Source organism: Orycteropus afer, unplaced genomic scaffold (genome assembly GCF_000298275.1).
Source record: "Orycteropus afer afer isolate SDZICR_OR568_19922 unplaced genomic scaffold, OryAfe1.0 scaffold00354, whole genome shotgun sequence".
Lineage (NCBI taxonomy): Eukaryota > Metazoa > Chordata > Mammalia > Tubulidentata > Orycteropodidae > Orycteropus > Orycteropus afer.
The window spans coordinates 2,668,998-2,679,557 of record NW_006921941.1 but is presented as its reverse complement, the minus strand read 5'-3'; the positions used below and the strand labels follow the sequence as shown (position 1 = coordinate 2,679,557).

Below are 10,560 nucleotides of genomic sequence, written 5' to 3'. Positions count from 1 at the left end.
GCTGATTCATTAGTGTGATGCTCTGGTCCTTGGCCTAACAGACTTGAGGTGTTGATTTTGTCAGTGGAATTTTGTTCTCAGGGATACCAGATGTGATTCCAGGCTGGTGTCAGGGGCAGGAACTGGAAAGGGAAACGTAAATGATCAAACATCTTACATGTTTTGCATGTATGACTTAATTTCATCTTCCTTCTTTCCTCCCTCCCCCGCCCTTGCTTTTTCTCTCTTTGTGGTTCCCTGTGATCACAACTACACCCCACAAGTTTCAATATGTACTAGTTGAAATGTTGAGTTCTAAATATGTAATAATTTTCATGTAGTTTTCTGTTAAACTCATGATTAGAAATTGTTTTTAGTTTCCAAAGATACATACAGCTTTTAATTTAATTTTTATTTATTTATTTTTGCTATTGAGTTATGGTATAGATTCTTTGAAATTTACTGAGGCTTTTCTGTGACCTGGTTGGTATATGTAGTCTCCTTGTAAATGTTCCATTTGTACTTGCAAAAGAGGTATATTCTCTGAGATCGTGGGCTTGACAATTTCTCCTTGAAATCCATTTCTACATTGTGAGGCTATGTTCATCTTTCACTTTCTAGTCATGAAGGTAGAGGAGGAGAAGGTTGGGGTAGTAAAGCTGGACCCCACTAACTACAGGAGGAGAAGTCGGAATCCAGAAGGTAAGGCTATTTTGATGAAGATCCCAAGAGGGACTGAGTGTGCCTTGGGCAACTCTTCCAGCTGGAGAATACCAAGTCCCTCTGCTGATCACCCCCAGTGTTTCCTCCAGATCTGGTGAGAGAGCCTTCACCTTGTCTTACAGGGACCACATGGTCGGGATGAGACTGAACTGGCACTCTGTGGTATGGATTAGAGCATAGCTTTCCCCAGCACAGAACAAACTCTCCTCATTTTACAAGATCTATGAACTATAATAGAGTCTAAAAAAAACAACAGCACAGTTAAAATCAGTGCAAGAGGGTGTCAAGTGGGAATATTTTTCTTGCTCCACAATTGCTACCCAAGGCCTCAAACTGAGGCTTCAGAAACCCTGAGCTTCCTACGTTCTCCAGAGAAGCAGGCACAGGGCTTGTGAAGTGGCGAGCCCAGGGGGCTGCTGCCCCAGCAGCACCCCAGCATCACATGGTGGGAAACACTAAGCTTACTGCCCAGGTGGACTCTTGCTGTGCTGCAGAATGTGTAGAGCACCTCCCTTCTGAGAGGAATGTGGTGAGGAGTTGCTGGGAGAGTGTGGCTTGTGTCCTGAACGAACTCTGCAAGATGTTCACAATGGGAGAAGTCCCACAGAGTGAGAGTGAGAATCCAGCCTTGGGGAAGGGAACTCCTCACAAAGGTTTACCAGCTAAACATCCATACTGTGATGATTGTGTTAAGACTCAGGAAAAAATACAGCACGTTAGAGCCAGGACAGAAAGTAAGCTAATTCCCTGACATATTATTTTCCTAATACCTCCTGATTTTTTTTAGTAATAATACACTGTGTGTATTTGAAAAAAAAAAAAAAATCTAACCAGTTGCCATCAAGTAGACTCCACCTAGTGCCAGAGTAGAAGTGTGCTCCACAGGGTTTTTAAGGCAGTGATCTCTGGGAAGTAGACTGCCACGCCCTTCTTACAAGGCACTTCAGGGTGGATGTGAATTGCCAAACTTTTGGCTAGTAGCCCACCACATAACTGCTTGCACTGCCCAGGGACTCCTTTTGTATGTATAAATCAAAAAAATCTAACCCATTGCCTTTGAGTCAATTCCGACTCATATTCAAGCTACCCCAGAGCAGTGGTTCTTAAAAGTGTTACTGCCATCTGCTTAAGCAGGGCAGAAGATCTTCCCACTTCCTTACCTCACCCATTCTCACTTCCCTTCAGGAAAAACAAAAGAAAGGAAGAAAAGAAGGGAGGGAGGGAGGAGTGAGGAAAAGACAAGAACAAGAGAGGAAAGGTCCAAGAGAGGAAAGTAGTTTTAGTGGATATAGATTATTCACGTTAGAGCCTCAATGTCAGAACATTATAAGTCAAAGACATTGTTGGTGCAAATAATCATCACTATGTATTGTAGAATTAACCAATCAATCCATGGCAAATAAAAGACTTCCACCCTAAAGCTAAATTAGCAGATATTTATCATTAAAAAGAGTGAATAGCAGCAATGGAAAATAATGGCCAACTCAAGCCAACACTCGACTCAAGGGCACCACAACAACAAGCCAACACTATTGCTAAAGCTGAAGCAGAATGTCCTTGCTCAGAGCTGAGGGGATTCCAGCTGCCTCTGTGTGCACAGACCTCAGGGGGTCTTTGTGTGTTGCCCAGGGATAGTAGAATACTGCTTAAGAAGGCCTGGTAACTCTAGTTCATGAAAATTTTTGGCTTAAGCTTAACAATTTAAACTTTGAGAAATACTTGGTAGTTTATTGAGGATAAGAATCCAAGTAATTCTTGGGTATTAGTAACAATGGCAGTTGATGGAAAAGCATACAACATTCCCACAACAGCCAAAGAGAGGACTGGGCATTTTGGAGTAAATCTGTGACCAACTGAGGCTCTCTCTTCTAGACTTTGGTCATCACTGCTCTGGGCAAACAATAATGGGCAGATGGGAGCTCTGCTCATTCTAATAGAATTTTAACTGTAGTACCAAGGGTATCTATCCATTCTAGCAACTGCTGAGTTGGTACAGAAATGGGATTCTGTCAAGCCAACACTTGGGGAAGTGGCCTTGTCTAGTTATTCCATGTCTCCTGTTTGCTTCTGGGGCATCACCATGTCTTTGTCAATGGCAAGGTTAAAGTGAAATGCCCGTTTTCAGTAACTCTGCCTCCACTCCACATCTCCTTTTGTGCTGTGCCCACAGGCTATCGTTCCATCAGCATGGGGCTTCCAGTTCCCAGTTACTCTCAGAGAAAAAGAGACCAGAAAGAACATCTGTCCAGCCTGCAAAAAGTCCACTGGGGGCTGCGGCCAGACAAACAGCAACAGGAGCTGACCAGTCCCAGGAACAGAAGCAGCAGCAGGAACAGTGGAGCAGACCCCATCAGCAGGGCCCGTGAGTTCTTGAGGGTCAAGGCAGCATTCTGGGGAGCCATCCCCACTGGTAGATCCAGACAGAGCATGGCAGGGCAGGGGGATCACCTGCAGAGTGGGGGTCACACCCCACTGGCCCAGCCGCTCAGGCCCCCTCTGCTCTGCTTCTGTCGCTGACCCACCTCCCTGCTCAAGGACACCTTTAGTCAGGCTGAAGTTCTCTGTCTCTTTCTGGTAACTCCGAGACCTCTACTCTGAACCATTCTGTCTCGATTTCACAGTTTAATTCTCAGAATTATTCCCCTCATTCCCAAATTCTGAGGGCCCACATAGCCGTTGCCCCTAAGAATCAACAACAAACATGACTGCGTGGCATAAGGCATTACGCTCAGTCAACTGAATTCCCTGTTCTATTACTTCCTTCCCTTCTCCTCGCATGAATTTGAAGGAATGAGACATAATTATCCAGTCATCCTGCATCATAGCCTGCAGAACCCTAGGAAGCTTCATCCTAGCACATCAAAGCCACCAAGTCCTTCCTCCTCTGTTACTGCAGAAACCAGTGCTAGAATAATTGAAAATCAGTCTTTTGTTCCTTCCTGTGGAAAGAAAATTATCAGTCTTAAGAGGAATGAAAAGCACAACAAACTTTAGAGCACAACTGTGACATTTTCTAGACTTTACTGGGGAGCTCTGGTGGCATAGTGCCTAAGGCATTTGACTGCTAACCAGAAAGAAGGCTGGTGGTTCAAACCCACCAGCCACTCCTCAGAAGGAACATTGGGCAATCTATTTCCGTAGCGATACTGCCTCGGGAACCCAAGAAGAGGTCAATGGCAGTGAATTTTGTTTGTTTGTCTGTTTGTTTTAGACTTTACTGATGTTTCTGGGAACATGATTTCTTCCCTAGGATATCTCCAATCTGTACAACAAATGGTATTTAATTGGTTTTTACCACATATTTACACTTTCTCTTTTTTTAAATTTTAATTGTGATTTGGGTAAAAGTTTACAGAGCAAATTCACTTTCCACACAGCAGCTCACATACACTTTGTATCATGACATTGACTGCAATTTCCCACAAAGCAATAGTATCCCTCCTACTTCCTCCCCATAGTTACCTCTTCCCTGTGTCCTTCTTTCCCATGCACTCCTACCCCCCTGAGCTATCTCCCTGTTTGTACACAGTCCTTCTATTCTCCCATGATTGATCTCTCTGAGGAGTATATCTACCTAATGTAAATGTTCAGCTCACATGCCTGTCTTTTGGTCTTTTGGAAGCCACAGGAGTCAGTTCAATTCCAGACCTGAAGAGCAGCTAGGGGCCATAGTCTCAGGGGTTCTACCAGGCTCTATCAGACCAACAAACCTAGGCCCTTGTTTTTCTTTATGATTTTGAATTTTGTTCCACATTGTTCTCCCACTCTATCCAGATCTTCTACATAGATCCCCTCTGAGTGGTTGACAGTGGTAGCTGGGCACCAACTAGTTCTTCTGGTCTCATAGTCATATAGGCTGAGGATCACATGGTGTACCAGTCACTTGGACTAATTGTTTCTGTGTGTCTTTGGTTTTCTTTGTTCTTCTTTGCTCTGGATGAGGAGAGACCCATCGTTGCATCTAGATGGCCATTTGCAAGCTTTTAAGATCCCAGTTGCTACTACCAAAGTAGGATTGGAACAACGTTTTTGTGTAGTATGTTATGCCAATTGAGTTTGATGTCCCCTGTGACTCTGGTCCTGAGCCCACAGGTCCAACTACTTGCTCCCTCTGGGTAGCTAGCTGTGGCCAACTTTGCCCCTTGTCAGCTCTACTATATACTTGGGGATTTTTACAGAACATACAAATACACTTGTAGAATCATTGTTTGCCAACTCTGTATGTTGTCTTGGGCACACTCCCCTCTGCATGTTGTTGTTGTTGTTATGTGCCATCAAATTGGACCTGACTCATAGCGACCCCTCCTGGGGTTTCTGAGGCAGTATCACTATGGAAGTAGATTGCCCAACCTTCCTTCTGAGGAGTGGCTGGTGGGTTTGAACTGCCAGCCTCCTGATTAGCAGTCAAGTGCCTTAGGCCCTACACTACCAGAGCTCCTCCCCCCTGCATAGACATACCTAATAGTTCAGCCTGTCTGCCTATATACCCATCCAAACATATCAATGTTTGCCTTCACTGACAATGCATTCTGTATGTACAAAAGGGTTCACCTCATCATGTCTTCCTCTTCCTCAATGCCACCATGTTTGATCACTCACATTTGGTACATTGTCCTTCTCTTCACCCAAATCAATACTTGTCTCTACCTATCTAACAGTATATTTACACTTCCTTGAGCAAGGCAAAATGAGTTCCTCTTACCATCTAAACTTTTAAAGGAGTGTCAGAGGCAGTGACAGTGTCTTAGCATCCCAATAGGAGGAGACTGACATACTTCCTCCCAGAGGCACTCTGAACCACCCCATCCTCAGCTGCCCTGTCCTCCTCTCAGGGACACTGAGTCCACCAGGATCTGTAGCTTTTCCAGAGTAAGTGTGCTGATGTGGGAGATGGGTTAATGAGGAGTCCTTTGGAGGAGTCCAGTGTAAGAGATGGGCTCTGATTAAAACATGCTCACATGCACATACATTCACACAATGTTGAAAGATAGGAGCATCAGAGACCAGGAGGAGAGGAAGTCTGGTAGGAAACCCTCCTGCTCCCCATGAAATGGTCTCTGGAGTATTCCCCTGTCACCCCACTACTTCCCCCACATTCAGGGTAAGGGGTCAGTGAGGCAGAGAAGTGGAAAATGGTTTAGAGTTGGTGCTCTCTGCTCAAAGGGTTTGGAGGCGTGACAGGTTGAATCACAGAAATGTTTATGCACGGTCAATTATGGTACTTTGGTGGTTCTGGTGTATGTAAGGGGACACTGGTTTTAAATGGGAGGCAAAGGGGAGACAATATAGAATCCTTCATGTACAAATCTCTTCCTTCATATCCTGCTGTGTCTGTGGTTCCCAGACTATATGCGCCTCTGGCTTGACCCTGGCACGGCTGTGGAACAGGGGAGAGAGAACAGGAAAGCCATTGAGGACAGAGAATTTCAGGCTGTGTCTCTCAAGTTGGAGTAAGTTAGCTGGTTACTGTCAAGTTGGCTCCAACTTCTGGTGTCCCCCATGTGTGTCAGAGAACTGTGCTCTGCAAGGTTTTCAGTGATTAATTTTTTGGAAGTAGATTGGCAGCGTTTTTTTCCATGGTGCCTCTGAATTTGAATTGCCGAACTTTCAGTTAGCAGCTGAGTACTTAACCGTTTATGCCACCTGTGGATTCCAGAGTAAAGTAAGGATCCCTTTTAAAGGGGAAATAAATTCTTGTGGACCCACAAAAATGCATTGTAATTTATAGCGCCCCAGGGGCCATATACCCCAGATTGGAAAAAAAAAAAAAATCTTAATTAACTAGAGTTTATTCTATGAAAATGTCTTGTAATTATGAATTATGACAGAAAAGTTTTGCTCTTAGAGCTAATAAAAGAAATATTTTTGAAGATCATCATTAAAATAGAAACATAAAGCTTTAAAATTCAGGTAGAATCACATACCCGTAAGAATACATTAAGGAGCTCTGGGTAGCATAGTGCCTAAGGCATTTGACTGCTAACCAGAAGGTTGGTGGTTCAAACTCACCACACTCTGCAGAAGGAAGACTGGGCAATCTACTTCTGTAAAGATTTACCACCTCAGAAAACCAAAGGGGTCACTATGAATCGGAATAGACTCAATGGCAGTGAGTTTGGTTTGTTTTTTTGGAAGAATACATTCAAGAACCCAGCTTAAGGGAGTCACAGAGCCCACCAGCAAAGCCTACAGCCCTGGTGACTCTTCTGTGGCTCATGGGGACAGAGTCTGTGCTGCCATTCTCCATGGGATGGTAGAAGGCTTACCTGCCAGTCATTCAATTTTCTCAAGAAAACTGGGGCATTGGATGTATAATCCATACACAAGCCCTGTGCCTACTGTGTCACAGTGACTTGCAGGAAGGAAGTTAAAACAGGGCAGAAATCATTTTACTTGCGTTGTTGGGTTATTTGCTTGGGTCACCCACATTTTCTACTTATAGGACATCTGACAGTATGCTTTTCCTCTCTGAATGCTCCATCATTCTCTGAATCCACTCAGACAGCTCAAGTAGGGGGTCCAGTGGGCCCAGCCACATAGCCCAAGCAGGAACACCCACTATGAAGGAAAGGGGCATCCTGCAGAACTGTGGGAGTGTCTGGACATGACTGGGCCCAAGCATGAGGTAGGCTGTGCAAACAGAGAATGAGAGAAGACGGTCTCAGGTCCTGCCTCATAGAATTACTATGGCTAGGCTCATACATGTTGTCATGTGTGACAGTGTGTGTGGTGAGGCTTTGTGCCTGTGAAAGTGTTCTGCAAATGGTAGTTCCTTATAATTTTGTCAAACAAACAAATAGTATTAATAGCTGTGGGAAGAAATGCCTGGTGATCTGCTTCTGAAAGACCACAGCCATCGAAACCCTGTGGAGCATAGTTCTATTTTGCACCTATGGGGTTGCCATGAGTCAAAATTGACTCAGTAGCAACTGGTTTGGTCCAGTATTAGTAATTATAATATAAATTTGAAGCTAATGCCGGGTAACTCACTTTTTGTGTCACAAACCAAACCTGTTGTCATACAGTTGATTTTGATTCATGGTGATCCCATGTATGTCAGTAGAACCACCCCATAGAGTTTTCAATGACTATTATATTATGGAAGTAGATCACCAAGCTTTTCTTCCATGATGCCACTAGGTGGATTTGAGCCACTGACCTTTCACTTATGTATACTCTAGGGTTCCTACCCACCAGGATAGTTTTGAAATATAAGTCTGATGCCTTACAGGGCTCCTGACACACTATGTGTGGAATGGGGCTTTGAAGTCTGTATTTTTCTTTGAAAATCTATAGTGTACCCCTAGTTAAAGATCCACTGTCCTAAAGAAATTTGATGCTTCTTTGAACCACATACCAATCTACAGAACTTTGTAAGATCCCTGATTTCACCCCAGCCAAGGCCCAAGGAATAGTTGTTTGTCTATCGCCCAATAGACCAGGGGCAAGAAAGAGGCCAGCACCAGGCCTCCTGGTCCTTCTTGATCTGGTTTCATGTTCTATATGAGGAAACCAGTCCACTCTCCAGAGATGCCCTCTGGATCATTTTAGAGCCCCTTGGAGAAAACCTCCCATCAAGGGGAAGACAGGCCCGTAAAGGGAAAAATATAAAATGATATAGTGGTACAGTGAAGGTGATCCTCACAGAGAATTATGGGAGGACCAATAAGGAGGTGCACCTACGCCCAGATGATGAGTGGTGGGAGAGGGGGCTTCCTGGAGGAGTTGATACCTGAGGTAAGTCTTAAATGATGAGTAGAAAACAGCTAGGAAGGCAGTTGAGAGAATCAAAGAAAGGGAAATTTATACATCTTCTCAATTAATCCTCACACCAACTCTGAAGGGGAGATATTATTATCTCCATCTTCAGATTAGGAAACCAAAGTTCAAAGAGAGGCAGAGAACTTGTCAAAGTGACACAAAGAGTAATCAGTAAAACAGGGATTTGAAAACACATCTGTTGATGCCAAAACTTGTATGTGCTCTTCCACTGCCATGCTGCTTTCCTTTGTAAGATATTATTGGTCAGTCACCGTATTGAACACAAGTGAGAATTACACTCTTCCACGCAGCCAAATCACATCCTGGGAGCTGGGATAGGTAGATGGGCAATTAACACACCATTATAGTTGGTTCTTTTATATTCTGTCTCCTGACCCTTCTCCCAGCCATGTGAACATGATTTTGGAAGTCAATATTTAGCAACTAATCAATTTTTACTCAAGCAAAGCATATATGATAGGTAGAATCATCAAATTGTGGTGACAATCAATAAAAGCCATGCTTTCTGCCTTCTGGATAGGACATGAGAATCAAGAGGCTTAGATGTAGCTTTAGCAATATGGTTACATACCTCCTTTCTAGGCTGCTAGTGGGAACTGGAGCCAAGATCCAAAAGAAACAAGCTCAGCCAAGCCTAATGTGAGGTACGTAGACCGTGGGGTCTCAGTGTCTTCATCTATAAACCAAACCAAAAACCAAACTCACTGCTGTTGAGTTGATTTGACTCATAACAACCCCTCCTTGGGTTTCCGAGGTGGTATCTCTACAGAAGTAGATTGCCCAATCTTCCTTCCGAGGAGTTGCTGGTGGGTTTGAACTGCCTGGTCAACAGTCAAATGCCTTAGGCACCATGCCACCGGAACTCCCATCTATAAAGGGCAGGTTATTGTAGGGTACACTTAAGATAAGGGGTTTCCTAGAACATGAGACTTTCAATGCTGAAACTGGGTCAGTTCTAGGCAAACCAGGACAGTTGGCAATGCTAACTTGTCGTGAATTGCTAAATAAGCACAATATGTTGTGTTAGCTGTGGTCGAGTGACCCCATGCACAATGGAATGAAATATTGCACAGTCTTATGCCATCTTCCATGATTGATTGCACACTGAGCCATTGTGATCCACAAGGTTTTCACTGGCTGATTTCCATAAATAAATTTCCAGGTCTGTTTTTCCCGTAATCTTTCATAGTCTGGAAGCTCCACTTCAACACTCAAGCCTCCACTGACAGAGGGATGATGACAGTGTCTGAGGTGCATTGGACCTAGGACTCTCACACAGAATCCTAGCACTGAACCATCACTGCTCCCACAAGACACTCCAGCATGGTGCCTGATGCCTGGTAGGCACTCACCTCCAAGCCTTTACCCACATTAACCCCATTTAAGAGCAAGGAGCCAAGATCTTTTTCCTCAGTAATTGGGCATTTGTTTAGCTTGGCTGCTCTCATTGGTACACCGAGCAAGGCTTATTAGATCCTTCTGGTGAGAGGGGTGTAAATAAAATATGAAGGCCTTCTTCTACTTGCCATTTATTAAACAATCCTGGGGTCACTAAAAGATCAAAACACCCCAAGAGGAAAGTAAAGGAGAGAACGACTGCTTTTTATCCAGATATTGGAGCCCCACATGGTTTCAAAGCCTTAGGATCAACAAGACATTTTGTGTTGCCTTTCTTTCCCCCTTTCTGATGCAGAAAGAGCAAGGATTGGGGTAGCAGAAAAGTTTTTCTTCAAAATATCTCCTCCACTTAATTCCTGAGACAGGCTGTGTTTCAAGCAGAGGGACAAAGGCAACTGGGTTTCCCATAGAGCTTAAAGCTTTAAATTGGGACTAGTTTCCCCACTTTTGTCTGCTTCTCCAATATGGATCTGAAAGGAAGTGGTAAAGGGGAAGAAGAGAGAAAGGGGGAAAGAAGAAAAATGGGAAGGGATGAAGACCATTCCAGACCTTTTTTGTCCCTCAGAAGGGGGAGAGTAGAAAGACAAATTAAAATTGCCCCCAAAGGAAGTACTTACTCTTCTCTTTCTTCTTGTTCTTTGACATCTTAAAACCTGAATCTCATGGAATCGTCAATTT

General features: G+C 44.0%; 1 protein-coding gene across 1 annotated transcript in view; it reads left to right on the top strand.

Moving 5' to 3' along the window:
• Nucleotides 1–602: 602 nt before the first annotated feature.
• The window catches only part of SLC4A5 (solute carrier family 4 member 5), a 128,597-nt gene continuing 118,639 nt past the window's right edge, over nucleotides 603–10,560 (top strand). The window contains exons 1-2 of the mRNA XM_007952627.1: nucleotides 603–681; nucleotides 2,873–3,064. Of these exons, the coding sequence (XP_007950818.1) occupies nucleotides 603–681; nucleotides 2,873–3,064 (271 nt within the window). The remainder of the gene's footprint in view (nucleotides 682–2,872; nucleotides 3,065–10,560) is intronic.